Source organism: Microcaecilia unicolor, chromosome 2, assembly GCF_901765095.1.
Source record: "Microcaecilia unicolor chromosome 2, aMicUni1.1, whole genome shotgun sequence".
Classification (NCBI taxonomy): domain Eukaryota; kingdom Metazoa; phylum Chordata; class Amphibia; order Gymnophiona; family Siphonopidae; genus Microcaecilia; species Microcaecilia unicolor.
Window position 1 is genome coordinate 482537032 of NC_044032.1, and position 15107 is coordinate 482552138.

Consider the following 15107-nt stretch of genomic DNA (forward strand, 5'->3'; position numbering starts at 1 on the left):
GCCACCTGAGCATAGTAACATAGTAGGTGACAGCAGAAAAAGACCTGTACGGTCCATCCAATCTGCCCAACAAGATAAACTCATATGTGCTACTTTATATGTATACCTGACCTTGATTTGTATCTACCATTTTCAGGCTACAGACTGTAGAAGTTTGCCCAGTACTAGCCCTGCCACACCATCTCCTAAACTTCTGAGGATCCATTTCTTCTGTTTTAGTGGCCTTTTACAAGGAAAAAAAAAATCTCTGCACGAATATAACAGTGCTAGGGTGTCCCTATAACCCGCCCCTCCAAAATCCAAATGAGACACTGATTACGATTTGTAACAAATTAGTACTCTACCTATGACAATTTATTCCGTTATTATACTTCCTCTGTGTACATACTGCATAAGTCGGCATGTTTGAAAATATAAGTGAGACTAAATGAAAATGCTACCAACAATAAAGAACCACAACGTGGATGCAGCAGCTCTTAGGTTTGCTTGCTTTGTTTTCAGTGTATGGTGATGACGGCTGCGCGGGGGGGGGGGGGGGGGCGAGGAAAAGTGAGCTTAACTTAATTGGCTTCAACGTTTTGACGTAATTTCAGCTCCTGTTTTATCTAACGTCCTTGATTTAATGACTGGCAGCGTCTTCAGCGTTCTACCCTCCCCCGAACGCAATTTCCTGTTTCGAGCGGAACGCGGCCCAGGCAGGGAGAGAGTGCGTCAGAGGAGGCGGGGCGCGCTGGAGGAGGAAATAGGTAGTGGGCAACTTTAGGCATGAGTTTGAAGGTAGGAGGATAGGGGAAGTAGTTTGATATTGATGGGGATTATACCGGATCGGGAACGGGGAGAGCGGTATAGAGAACTAGAGATGGTAGACCACGGGGGGTGGGACAGGACCCTACCCCGGTTGCTTGTGAAGAGGGATGTTCGGCGTGTGAGGGCAGTCTGATGCGTGTGACTTGGTATCTTTGGGTATGTGGTATAGTGCTACAAGATACATATTTTGTGCTCGCTTTCACAGTGTGCAGCGACTTTTGTTAAAAGGGCAGCAGTTAGTCTCTGGAAGACTTATACATATGTACAATTCCTTTATCACTATACTGTGGTTAACTGTATCTGATGGGATCGCACTGTTTAATCCTTTTTGCTCAAGACAGCGAGACTCTGAATTACGTCGTTATATTATTGTGGTGCTAAAAATATAAATACCATAATTTTATTTATCTCTATAGCAATGAAAATCACAAAGACTGTTTTGTTTGATTTATTTGTATTATTTTTGAGTTATGGACCCTTTGTACACTATGGAGGTTTTTTGACCAACGATTACCTCTTTAACTGTGAGCTTGATTGTTCACTAATGTAGTGATTAATTGTATCTACCAAGATGTTTGTTACAATTTTATGAGGTCTTTTTCCTCCTTTAAATTAAAAAAAAAAAACAACAATCGAAAAAAAAAAAACCCTATGGAACTTAGCTCCCAAAGTGCTTTGAAAATATGCCTCTCTGTTATTTAGGTTTTTGGAAGTGAACTAGATCCTGGTTTAACTATATGATGACTTGCTGTGTATTTCTGTAGTGCAGAAAAAAAAGGTAAGAAGATTTTCATTGTATAACTTTTTTTTTCTGCTGTGGTGATGGGTTTAGTATGTTAGGAGGCATATTTTGAAAAGCACTTAGACGTACAAAGTTCCATAGGTTGCTATGGAACTTAGACTGACTTACAAAGTACTTTGAAAATGAGCCCCTAGGTTTCTTGAGTGGTATATATGAAGGCAGGGCCTTTTAAATTAATTTTAACCTGGTGGGCATCCTCTGTGTTGGTGTTTGTTGTGAGCTGTCAGGGAGCCATGAAAAGGACTGCAGGGTGGAAACTGTAAATTATGTAAGTACTAGTAAAAAAGGCCCGTTTCTGACACAAATGAAACGGGCGCTAGCAAGGTTTTCCTCGGAGTGTGTATGTTTGGGAGAGTGTATGTGAGAGTGAGTGTTTGAGAGTCAGAGTGAAAGTGTGAGTCCAATCCATGCTCCTCTGTCACCTGGCCCCTCCATTCATCCCTATCCAGCAATTCCTCTGTCTCCCTGAGGCCTGCCCTGCAATCCATATGCATCCATGGCCATCTGTTGCCTCCATTTATCCCTATTCAGCAATTCCCCTCTCCCTGAGTCTTGCCCTTCCAATCCATGCCCATCCATGCTCCTTTGTCATCTGGCCCCTCCATTTTTCCCTATCCTGCATTTCCCCTCTCTGCCTGAGGCCTGCTCTGCAATCCATATCCATCCATGGCCATCTGTTCCCTCCATTCATCCCTATCCAGCAATTCCCCTCTCCCTGAGTCCTGCCCTTCCAATCCATGCTCCTCTGTCACCTGGCCCCTCCATTCATCCCTATCCAGCAATTCCCCTCTCTGCCTGAGGCCTGCCCTGCAATCCATATGCATCCATGGCCATCTGTGCCCTCCATTCATCCCTATCCAGCAATTCCCCTCTCCCTGAGTCCTGCCCTTCCAATCCATGCCCATCCATGCATCTGTCACCTGGCCCCTCCATTTTTCCGTATCCAGCATTTCCCCTCTCTGCCTGAGGCCTGTCCTGCAATCCATATCCATCCATGGCCATCTGTCCCCTCCATTCATCCCTTTCCAGCAATTCCCCTCTCCCTGAGTCCTGCCCTTCCAATCCATGCTCCTCTGTCACCTGGCCCCTCCATTCATCCCTATCCAGCAATTCCCCTCTCTGCCTGAGGCCTGCCCTGCAATCCATATGCATCCATGGCCATCTGTGCCCTCCATTCATCCCTATCCAGCAATTCCCCTCTCCCTGAGTCCTGCCCTTCCAATCCATGCCCATCTGTCACCTGGCCCCTCCATTTCTCCCTATCCAGCATTTCCCCTCTCTGCCTGAGGCCTGCCCTGCAATCCATATCCATCCATGGCCATCTGTCCCCTCCATTCATCCCTATCCAGCAATTCCCGTCTCCCTGAGTCTTGCCCTTCGAATCCATGCCCATCCATGCTCCTCTGTCACCTGGCCCCTCCATTTCTCCCTATCCAGCATTTCCCCTCTCTGCCTGAGGCCTGCCCTGCAATCCATATCCATCCATGGCCATCTGTGCCCTCCATTCATCCCTATCCAGCAATTCCCCTCTCCCTGAGTCCTGCCCTTCCAATCCATGCCCATCTGTCACCTGGCCCCTCCATTTCTCCCTATCCAGCATTTCCCCTCTCTGCCTGAGGCCTGCCCTGCAATCCATATCCATCCATGGCCATCTGTCCCCTCCATTCATCCCTATCCAGCAATTCCCGTCTCCCTGAGTCTTGCCCTTCGAATCCATGCCCATCCATGCTCCTCTGTCACCTGGCCCCTCCATTTCTCCCTATCCAGCATTTCCCCTCTCTGCCTGAGGCCTGCCCTGCAATCCATATCCATCCATGGCCATCTGTCCCCTCCATTCATCCCTATCCAGCAATTCCCGTCTCCCTGAGTCTTGCCCTTCGAATCCATGCCCATCCATGCTCATCTGTCACCTGGCCCCTCCATTTTTCCCTATCCAGCAATTGCCCTCTCTCCCTGAGGCCTGCCCTGCAATCCATATCCATCCATGCCCATCTGTCCCCTGTATTCATCCCTATCCAGCAATTTCCCTCTGTCCCTGAGTCCTGCCCTCCCAATCCATGCCCATCCATGCTCCTCTGTCCCCTGCCCCCTCCATTCATCCCTTTCCAGCAATTGCCCTCTCTTCCTGAGCCCTGCCATCCCAATCCATGCCCCTCTGTCCCCTGCTGCCTCCATTCATCCTTTTGCAGCAAGTCCCCTGTCTCCCTTTCATGACCCCCCCTTGCATCCATGCTTCTCTCTCTCCCATGTCCCAGCCTGGGCCGCCCTCTTCTCCCCCCCCTCCCCCCTTCGCATCCATGCTGTCGTTTGTCCCCTGCCCTCCCGCTCCCATTGTTGTTGTTTAGTGGCCACCCTCTTCTCTCCCCCCAACTTGGTTGGTTTTTTTTTTTTTTCTTGTTTTTAAATTTACCTCCGTGGCAGCGAAGCGTCAGGGAAGGAGGCGGTGCTCCCGACGTCTAGGTTTTCCTTTGCTGTGTTCCGCCTTCTTTTGACGTCATCCTTGACGTCAGAAGAAGGCGGAACACAGCGAAGGGAAGGCTAGACGTCGAGAGCGCCGCCTCCTTCCCTGACGCTTCGCTGCCGAGCGTTGCGATTGGTTGAGTGTCATTGCTCCGCCCTCGACGTCATCACATTTGACGCGTGGGCGGGGCAGACACAATGCGATCTCACCCCCTTCACTTTAGAATGTTGGCTAACAGAGGCTTCATTAGAACGTTGGAGGTGCGTTTTATATAGAGAGATGGTAGGCTTGCTTTGCCATTTGACCTGCCAGTTAGAAATTTTATGGTTGGTTGTGGCTGAGTAATGGATTTATATAGATAATGATCACCAATATTCTCCTTTATCTGTACATAGCTTGTATGCAAGTAGTGGCAGAAAGAAAATCTGTCTAATCGCTTTGGCTCAATCTTCATAAGGCTGGGGAGGAATCATAATTTATCTGTAGTAGTATTTATTCATCTGCTCTGTGAGTGCCAGCTAGGATGCATACGCTAACTTCAACAGCTGAATATTGTTGCTATGCTGATAATGACTGATGGTCAGCAGTGAGTATGTATGTATTCTGAATATACATATTTATTTAAACACTTTGGCCAAGGTTTAATTATATCTGTTAACCACCAGCGAATCAGTTCAGCCACATTATCACGCCCACTCTCTGCTCCCAGGCATGCCCCCTCAAGGAAAAATTAAGAAAAACATTTTAGCATGTGTTTTGTGCTTGTACATTGGGCTTTTACCACAGGACACCTTGATTCATCCCACGGTAAGCCCTTTAAAGCTGTGGTAAGCACGCGCTAATGCTTTCTATAGCTTAGTAAAAGGTGCCCTATATGAGGTAATGAGCCAACAGTGTGGAGAAGTGCTTTTTGGCTTCTTACCCATTGCATGTGCTAACATGTTGTAAGCATGTTCCATGTATTTCTTTGCCCAAATCCGGAGTAACTATGCACATTGGAAATGGGATTGCAAGTCTCATAGATGATACTTTCCTGATGGCACAGGCAGGGCAAAAGCTCGCTGTAGAGGGGATTGGCAGGGTTTTTTGCACACTGAGGTGCATCTTGGCAGACTTTTCAAAATGCGGATAGTTAACTTTTATTTGCCTGAGCGGATGAATACTTTTTGTTGAAAAAGTTTCTGTTGTGAGGCTTGAATCGGTCCTTGCTCTTTTGTATGATTTTAATATTTAAAAATGTTCAATTTACCAGTGTCTCTTGGTTCTAGAAATGGATCAAAAGCTGTCTGAGTTGGTGGAGCAGCTCACCACCTCAGGAGAGCCGGAGCTAAATTTAGAAAAAATGAAAGAACTAAAGAAAATCTGCAGGTATGAACAAGAGCTTCAACTACACATCGCTTATGTTTACATGTTATTTACTCTTATATTCCACATAAATTGTTTTGTTTCCCAGCTCAAAGTCTGCTGAGTAGTGATGTAGGGCAAGACCACATAATAACTGCTCAACTGTAATGCTTGTAGTAACACTGGTATCCTCCTGTGATACCAGTTCAGAAAGTAGTTATACTATTCAGTTTGGTTCCTAAATACTAAAGAATGGTGAAATTTTAATTGTAAAACCTGTGTGTTAAAATTTGTATGGATGTTCACAATAGTTTCCCGTTTTGCTGATGTACAGGAAATAACATGTAGATAAAGTGATAAACTTGGCTACGCTTGTTCAATGGTGTCAACAGCAAAGTGTTATCTCAAATCAAATCTTGTATACTGCTAATATTCCCTTTCCAGGGTTCAGTGCGGTTTTGACACACAGGCCGATCAAGTTAGTTTAAGGTATGAGGACATTTGGAGACCACTGGTGTAATGCATGAGACCAAAAGCATTATGGGAAAGGATAATGGATGATACTAGGAGATAGTTAACTTGTGGTAACTACTTTGGTATCAACATAATGTTGTACAGGGGGAACTGTGCTTTAACTGTAAATAATAGCACGTGCTAATGTGTTACTGTTGCGTTAACAGCTAAGGCAGTTTAGTAAATAGGGCCCTTTGTTTTCTCCTGAGAAGCTAAAAGGAATTTCCAGATTTGTATTGCTTATGTGGATTTATAAAGTAAGGCTCAAATAGCCTTTCTGTGAGGAATAGCCTAATAGTTAGAGCTACTGATTTGAGAACCAGGAAAGCCCTGTTCAGATCCTGCTCCCACTTCTTTGTGATCTTGGGAAGTCACTTAACCCTCCATTGTCACTAAACTAGGAGAGACAGGAGACATCTCTGCAATATTAAGCTGGTGCAAGGGTGTCAAGTGAGGCAGGTGAACCTTCAGTCTTGTGCCTCCCTGTGAATTTACTTGAACTATCCCTCCTCTCCCCCAAGGTTTTGATAATTGAATGCAATTATAATATCCCAGTACTCCTCCCAGAGCGATCCTGTAAAAATGCATAAATGGATCTCATACTTTTAAATATTTCTTTGTTTTGTCTCTGTATGTATACCGAAAGCCATGTATCCTCCCTGCTAATAAAAATGTACTGCAGGTTGTTTGAGTCTGTGGAAGTCAGAACCTTTTTTGCTTTGGCTGCAGTTCCTTCTTGCCACTCCCCAACCTCCCCCCCCCCACCCCCTACAAAAAAAAAAAATAAATAAAACTGTTGGCCTAGGCAAGTACACCAACTGGGCAATGGTTAAAATGGTCCTGCTAATGCAGGTACATCCTCAGAAATAGATTCTTGAATCATCCTATTACTAAGAGGTTATATTAGTTGAGTGATATCCAAACTACATAGTTCATGTTATGGTATTTTACGGAGCGTTTTAAAATTTTTAATGCCATAGTACCAGTTTGTAATACTCTGATACAAATGTAAACTTTGCTGCCTTTTGTTTGAGTGGCTTGTACCACATCAGAAAAAAATAACATTTCAAATAATTATTCCAGTCTTTTCTTTGGTCCTAATACAACGTTTGCAGTTAAATTTGCTAGGGTAACTTGAACTTCTCTAGAATATTCTAGAAAGGCAGGAAGATCCAAATCAGATGAAATTTGGGATTGCTCAGACCAATTCCAAGCTTTAACTTTTTGCATAGGCAGAAGTATATAGAGAGCCCATAGGTTTAGGTAACGTCTTAAAAACTTGCAATTAAGTACCTTTTAAATATTTCAGTATCAGGTGTTTTAAGATTTAGGAAAGGTTATCAAATTCAGATTTTTAGGCACTTTTCACTTGAGTGATGGCACCCATTGAAGAGGTTATGTCCTGTCTGTTTATTCATCTGTCCATATGGAAACAATCCTATCAATATGATAAAACTGGGGAAGAGAAGGACAAGAAGCAGCAGTCAGGCCTCACCATAGAAGATAATTAGGGTGACAGTGATGATGCCAGAATGAAAGTCAGGGTCGTAGTGACACCAATGACCAGAGCACAAAAACAAAAGGAAAATCTTGGTGTTGAAGAAATCAGCATACCGACAGGGATTCAGTCTCTCTCCAGCAGTGCAGTCTTCAGGCTGCTGGTGGTAGTGGTGGAAGAAGAGTCAGTTAGCGTGAAGATGACAGGAAGTTTGGGAGAGGGAATAGAAGGGTGGACTCAGTTCAAGAGGGAGGAGGAGTGAGTGTAAGGGGGAGGAATGAGTTTACTTCTGCCCTCACACTCTCCTTAAGAGCTTGTTTCCTTACACATATTTCTTCCCTTAGCATGTGCACACTCATGCACCTCCCTCTGCCACATGCATCCCCAGGCATTCCATTGTGTGGTGACCTACTCACACACATTTTCTTACTTCACTGTTACATAGTTGCATAAAGGGTACCCCTTACCCCCATGTACTTACAAGCAACCCCCACACACCTCTGTGCTGTCAAAGCAACAACTCTTCTCACTCACACAGACCCATACACAAACCACACTCCTCAACAAAGCTACCTTACAGTCAGGGCCGTGCCAACACGGTAAGCGAGGTAAGCATGGTAGGGGGGCGCCGCCGCACCATGCTCACCTCGCTTGCCCTCCCGCTCCCATTCAACTACTGCCCGCCCTCTTCTCCCCCCCCCCCCAACATCCCTTTTCTTTTTTTTTCTTTTTAAATTTACCTCCGTGGCGGTCCAGCAGCGCAGCGTCATTGAAGGAGGCGGCGCTCCCGACGTCTCTAGCCTTCCCTTCGCTGTGTTCCGCCTTCTTCTGACGTCAAGGAAATGACGTCAGAAGAAGGCGGAACACAGCGAAGGGAAGGCTAGAGACGTCGGGAGGCGAGCGCCGCCTCCTTCACTGACGCTGCGCTGCTGACCGCCACGGAGGTAAATTTAAAAAGAAAAAACAAGAAAAGGGATGTTGGTGGGAGAGAAGAGGGCGGGCAGTGGTTGAACAATGGGAGCGGGAGGGCAGGGGAGCGACGAGCATGGATGTGAAGGGAGAGGGGAGAAGAGGGCCAACTGGGACATGATGGGAGCGGGAGGAGAGAGGAGCATGGATGCGAGGTGGGGGGGGGGGTCATGGAAGGGAGAGAGGGGAATTGCCTGATAGGGATTAATGGAGGGTGACAGAGGAGCATGGATGGGAGGGGCAGGGCTCAGGGAGAGAGGGGAATTGCTGGATAGGGATGAATGGAGGGGGCAGGGGACAGAGGAGCATGGATGGGCATGGATTGGGAGGGCAGGGCTCAGGGAGAGGGGGGAATTGCTGGATAGGGATGAATGGAGGGGACAGATGGGCATGGATGGATATGGATTGCAGAGCTCAGGGAGAGAGGGGAATTGCTGGATAGGGATGAATGGAGGGGGCAGGGGACAGATGGGCATGGATGATATGGATTGCAGGGCTCAGGGAGAGAGGGGAATTGCTGGATAGGGATGAATGGAGGGGGCAGGGGACAGAGGAGCATGGATGGGCATGGATTGGGAGGGCAGGGCTCAGGGAGAGAGGGGAATTGCTGGATAGGGATGAATGGAGGGGACAGATGGGCATGGATGGATATGGATTGCAGGGCTCAGGGAGAGAGGGGAATTGCTGGATAGGGATGAATGGAGGGGGCAGGGGACAGATGGGCATGGATGAATATGGATTGCAGGGCTCAGGGAGAGAGGGGAATTGCTGGATAGGGATGAATGGAGGGGGCAGGGGACAGAGGAGCATGGATGGGAGGGCAGGGCTCAGGGAGAGAGAAGAAATTGCTGGACATGGAGGGGAGGGAAGAGAGATGAAGGAGATGAAATGAGGGAAAAGGAAGAGAGGACAAAAACTGCACATGGATGAAGAAAATAGGCAGAAGCTGAGGACCAGAAATGAAGAAGAAAGGAAAGAAATAAATGGAAAGGAAGCCCTGGAAACGGAGTTAAGAGGATAGATAGCAGCAGAATCAGATACTGGGCCAGCATGATCAGAAAAAGAAAGTCACCAGACAACAAAGGTAGAAAAAAATCATTTTATTTTCATTTTAGTGTTTGGAATATGTCCACTTTGAGAATTTACATCTGCTATCTTATTTTGCAATGTATAGCAGTTTGTTTCTAAGAATATTGCTGACAATTCCTGTCAGTGTGGCAAGTGGTGAGCGATCATTTTCACGGGGGGGGGGGGGGGGGGGCCGCCGGCGCCGCCGCCATCTGATAGTCTGCAGAGGGGGTGCCAACTGATAGTCTGCAGGGGGGCGCCAGAGACCCTTGGCACGGCCCTGCTTACAGTGATGTATACCTGTCATATCTCCATCACATGTAGTCAGTCTCCACACAGTGCCACATTCGCATGCCCTTCCCATGCACCTTTCTGCAATGTTTCAAGCATGTACTTTTCAACTTTTGTTCTCAAGGTTTTCCAATTACCTTAAACCATGAGACTTGTCTTACTGAATCATCTCTTTAGTTTCCAGTAGATCCTCTTATCTTCTAACATTCAGAAAGCACAACTTCATGGACTTAAAAAGTTGGAGCTTGAAATTGAATTGATAGTTGAGAATTGCCCCAGCAGGGACTTAGTCTCTTCAGTGGCCATCCAGATAGCTTCCAAAGAAATGATCTTGAACTTCCAGATGCTTTACTTTTCTCCTGTAGACTAAATCTAACTCTTCTGTACTATATCGCTGGCCCTAAAGGATGAAGAAATGGATGCCTGTAGCAGTCTGAGCCAGATACAGCTGTTACAGCTGACCTTTCCTTCAGACCCATTAAAAGAGAGGAATGTTTTTGCAATGCATGAGCCAAGGTTCTCATGGCAGGATCTGCATCTTTTGTCTTCAAGCTAGACACCTCCAGGGACAAGGAGATCAGTGGCACCATAGCAGAGGTTTGAAACTTGCCGCTTCACAGTATATAAACGTATTAGTTGGGCCAGATACCAGATCAACTGCAAAAAATGGGTTTTTCCTTTTCTTTTCTTCATTTGAAGCAGGTAAGAATTTCAAGAAAAACAAACACCAGCTGTGTACCAGGAGCTGGGCAAAAGCATATCTGCTATTTTTCTCGCACCTGAAACCTTTTAAAACTTCTACCTTTACTCCAATGTGGTTGGAACAGAAACTGGAGGCTGCTGTTGGCTCTGACCCAGTACCTTTTTTTTTTTTTTTAATGAAAATTACCCTTAAATAATAACTAGTAGTATAAAATAATACATCAGAACTCCATAGAAGAAATAAAACTTAACAACCAGTAATATGCTTCCAAATCAAATTAAAAACAAACCAGATAAATTACAATAAAGAGAAGTTGGAAGGTGCCTTAACTGATTTGTTTTCAGACACCTCTTCAACTGCCTCTCCTGCTGGTGGGTTCACATATTTGCTGCAGGATTGACAATGTGGAGATGTGTGAAACCTCCTTGCCACTTTCTTCTGGGATGGCAGTAGCTTAAATTTTGTTCCCCAGCCTGTTCTGCATCAAAGTCTTTGGTTTGTTTTACTTGCACATGTGGCTGCTTCACATATACTTACAAATGCATGCAAAATAGGTGCTATTCCTTGAAACATACCAAAATAGGTTGTTAATTCAAGTAAAAGCATTCACAATTTGATAAAACTAGAACTTTCAACTATACAATGAGTAAAAACATCTTAAGTTATTTCAGATTTTTCTGAGTTTTTGAAAAGCTACTGATTGTGAAGAGGTGTGGTTTTCTTTTTTAAAACTAATAAAATCATCAGTTTGGTGGATTAGTGTTCTGATAACTCCCGAAGAGTTTACAACCTGAAGAATAAAGAAATATACATGCCTCTGGTATGGAAAGCTTAGCAGCATAAATCTGGATATTTCATTCAAGGCAGGTACAAAGAGAGATAACGGGGAGATGGCGCAGTGCTGCTGTTAGCTTGTTACAGAAACAGACTACCAATAACAAGTTAGATAAATTTGTTTGCAAGGAGATAGTAAATTGTTAGAGAACACACACAGTCAGTGTCATAAAAGAGACAAGTTAAAAATTTTTTTTTATTGCATTTATAAATATACAAGCACATAAGCATGCATTAGGAATAAAGCTATATTGAAAAGAAAATCTAACAAAATAGAGAATAACTCTGTCATAGGGAACTTGTTATTTTCATATCTGCCTATAATATAAGTCCACAAAATACATAGTAGTTCCCCATTAAGAAAAAAGAGGCACAGAATGCTAATATTCAAAAGTTGAACAGAACATCTTTTATCCAGAAATGCCTTTAGTTGTTTGGGATCATAGAAAAGGTATAACCTCTTGGCGCATTTATAAAAACTGCTTTCTCTTTTCTTCTGTTTCTACACAAATATCGGGAAATACCTGAACCTTTTTTCCCCCCAAAACAACTTATCACAGTTCTTAAAATAAAGTCTCAGGACCCATTCCTTATGTGGTTCTAGTAGAAATGTCCCTAAGAGAGTAGCGCAAATACACTCTTCTTCCAAAGATCTTTCCAATAACTGTGTGACATTCAAACTGTCCTCAGAGAGATCTTCCTGCCTGATCTCTTGGTGGTTTTTCTGCGGCATAAAATGCACCTGATTAGTTGGAAGCAGAGCTTCTTTTGGAAGTCCTAATATATCAAATAGGTATTAATAAGCTCCATTGGTGCTGCATTCTCAGATTTAGGGAAGTTGATTAAATGTAAATTAAATCTTCTGGCAAAGTTTTCCAAAATTTCCATTTTGTTAACCAAACTGGCCACGCTACCAACGGCAGCTATAGTCTCTACCTTCATATCCACGTTGAGTTATTATCAAACTTCATCTTGGGTAACTAACAGAGACTTGCAATCTTGTAGGAAAACATCCATATCCGTATTACTGAAAAACAGTCTCCAACTGAACCACAACTTCCCAGATGAAATCCAAAGTCACATTGGTAGGGTCAACTATAGGAGACAGTACAGGAACTGTACTACCCTCGAAGGGAACCAACCTGATCTTACTTCCAGTGCTGGCTCACTTTTGCCCCCAACTTCCCAACATTGTCCCTAGGCATGTGCCTTCAGTTGAGACCTTGGGCCCATTATTGCTGAATTCCCTTCTGCAGCACAATCACCCTCCTGCACTATCCACGAGACACTCCCTTGCTGGACTCTGATTGAGATTGCAAGGCTCCTGCAGCAGATGCAGACATCAATGACTCAGGGCTTGATCGCCTGCCTGGGTAAGGGAGTGGAAGTTGCTTCTCCAGGCTGAGAATAGTATAAGCGCTGGCAAGGCTGCCTCAGCACCAGCGCTGGCTTCAGAAGAGATAGTAGCCGCTCAAATTTGATTGAAGAAGTTGCTGCCGGCGAGGATTCTAAGGGATAAATTGTTGTCTTTTCCTTCCTCTTCATCAGTTTCAGGGCAAAAAAGAGGCCCCAATACAGAAGATGAACAGGAATTACAGAGAAAGTCGGTGTTCAAGCAACTTAATCTGCTAAGATGCCATTTGAACTTATGTTCTATGAATGCTCTTGCCTTCCAGTTCTAAAGTGCTAATCATTAATTCCAGACCTCGCCCCTTCGCTGTTCTGTAGACATCTTGACCAACTGAATGATCATCAGCTGTAAAATAACATTGACCTGTTTGAGCCCATTTCCCTTTAAGTATTGCAGAAAGAAGTATTGTAGGAAGCTAGTCTTGAAAACAAGAAATAAGGATTTTGTTGTGTGGTATTAAAATTGGATATTGTGTCCTATCAGCAATTTGTATAATGTGGAGCAGAATATTTAGAAAGAATGTCGAATTCAGAATATGGATGTCCAAGTCTGTACAACAGGTATGGATGCCCATTTTTCATGTGTTTTAGAATAGGATCTGCTGTAAAATACATGAGAATTAGACATCCAAGTGCTGGCTAGGTCCTTCATGAATGTCTTTTTTTACAAACTGAAATGTCTAAACTATGGACAGGACAAAACAAAGAGCATGGATGTCTTTGTGGCATACTTAAAAATAGCCACATAGATGTCCATGTGGAGGAGTAACTACTAACACAACTGTGAATGCTAATTATTCTGAAAACTCACATGTTCAGTAAATATACCACATACTGAATGGAAAAAAATTATATATGGAGGGGAAAAACCTCAGAAATCTGTTCCCCCCCCCCCCCAATATATCAATACCAATAGAAAAAAAGTAATCATTGGTCAAAAATCTCCGTGTGCAAAATAAATGGTGCTGTAACTGCAAAAATGCATTCTTCTCTCTCTTCTCAATTCTTTGTCTGTTCTAATAAGATAAGTTGAAACACTTATCTTAGCACAGCAGTTCAATTTCAGGCACTTGTCTTAACTAAACAGAGATTCCACTGTGTTGAAGCTTTATCTGTAACAGAAAGATAAAACTTAACGTTCCAAAGGGCAGCATACAGAGTAATTCAGATCATGTCTTTACATGGAGACTCACTATTTGGCTTCTTCCCTCTGCATATGAACAGTAAAGCAACCCTACAAAGATGGTGCCAATGCCTATATAGGACACCAACTTCACGGGAATCCTATCGGATAAGGCAGTGTCAAAAAAGTGGGTGGTCCTTTCAGAGATCTCAAAAAAGGCTGCCCATTCCAGCACAGAATTCAGCCCAATGGGTTCATATGTTTTTAGTCTAAACATCCAGTGCTGATCACTTTGAAGTAACTTTTTGTCTAAATCACCACCACGAGTCATAGTGAAGACTTGATCAATCACCCAATATTGAAATAAATGAAAATCATGGTGCAGTTCCTTACAATGAGAAACTAAAGGAGCACCTATCTTATTAAGAAAAATGCAAGATCAGTATTCATTAATACATATGTGAAGGAGTAGCCATTGGTTAGAGCAGCTGGCTCAGGACCAGAGCAGAGATCCAGAGGTTGCAGGATCAAACCACACTGTAGCTGTTTGCATTTTTCTTTACTTTTCTCTCTCTTTTTTTTTTTTTTTTTTTTTTTTTTTTTTTGAATTATCAGCCCTCCAGGGACTGAAAAAACCCCTACTGTGACTTCCCTTACTCAGTCCAGTGGAGAACTCAATTGGAGCACTTCTCTGTAACCTGGATGTGCCAAGTCTAAATATGGACGCCCATCTTTTTTGACTGGATGCCCTTTCGCCTTCTGCAGCCAAAGTTGGATATCCATCTTTTGGCCCCTCCCTACTTCCAGCCACGCACCCTATATGGATATACTGTAGTTTAGACATCCATATCCTGGTTTATAACATTGGGATTTGGATGTCCAGTATGGACTTCTAAATGTTGGTTTTCAGATGTCTAAAACAGGAACAGAGCTTCTAAAATTACCATCTTAATGTTAGAATGCTGGCACGTATGATGTAAAAGCAGATAATGGTGTGGTTGTCTGTATTTGTTCAAACACAAAAGTGATATGTTTGGTATTAAGAAAGAAAACTTCAGCTATTGGAACTGAGATGTTTCATTTTTAGGAAATATGTTCTTATTTAGAGCGTGCTATGGTTTAGAGCTGAATGAATTGTCTAGTGCTTATGGTACTTGCAGTATTTCATCTTTTTCAAGAGTAGATAAAACAGTTTACTAAAGATCTGTTAAGAGTATTTCAATATGAACAGATAGTTCAGAATTCAGAATGAATTGTTTAGGTTGCCTCTTTTTAGCTGTCCTT

General features: G+C 43.8%; 1 protein-coding gene across 1 annotated transcript in view; it reads left to right on the plus strand.

Moving 5' to 3' along the window:
- The first annotated feature begins 792 nt into the window (after window positions 1–792).
- UVSSA (UV stimulated scaffold protein A) overlaps window positions 793–15107 on the plus strand; it is a 261433-nt gene continuing 247118 nt past the window's right edge. Inside the window, 2 exon segments of the mRNA XM_030191086.1 lie at window positions 793–963; window positions 5339–5438. Of these exon segments, the coding sequence (XP_030046946.1) occupies window positions 5341–5438 (98 nt within the window). The 5' untranslated portion in view covers window positions 793–963; window positions 5339–5340.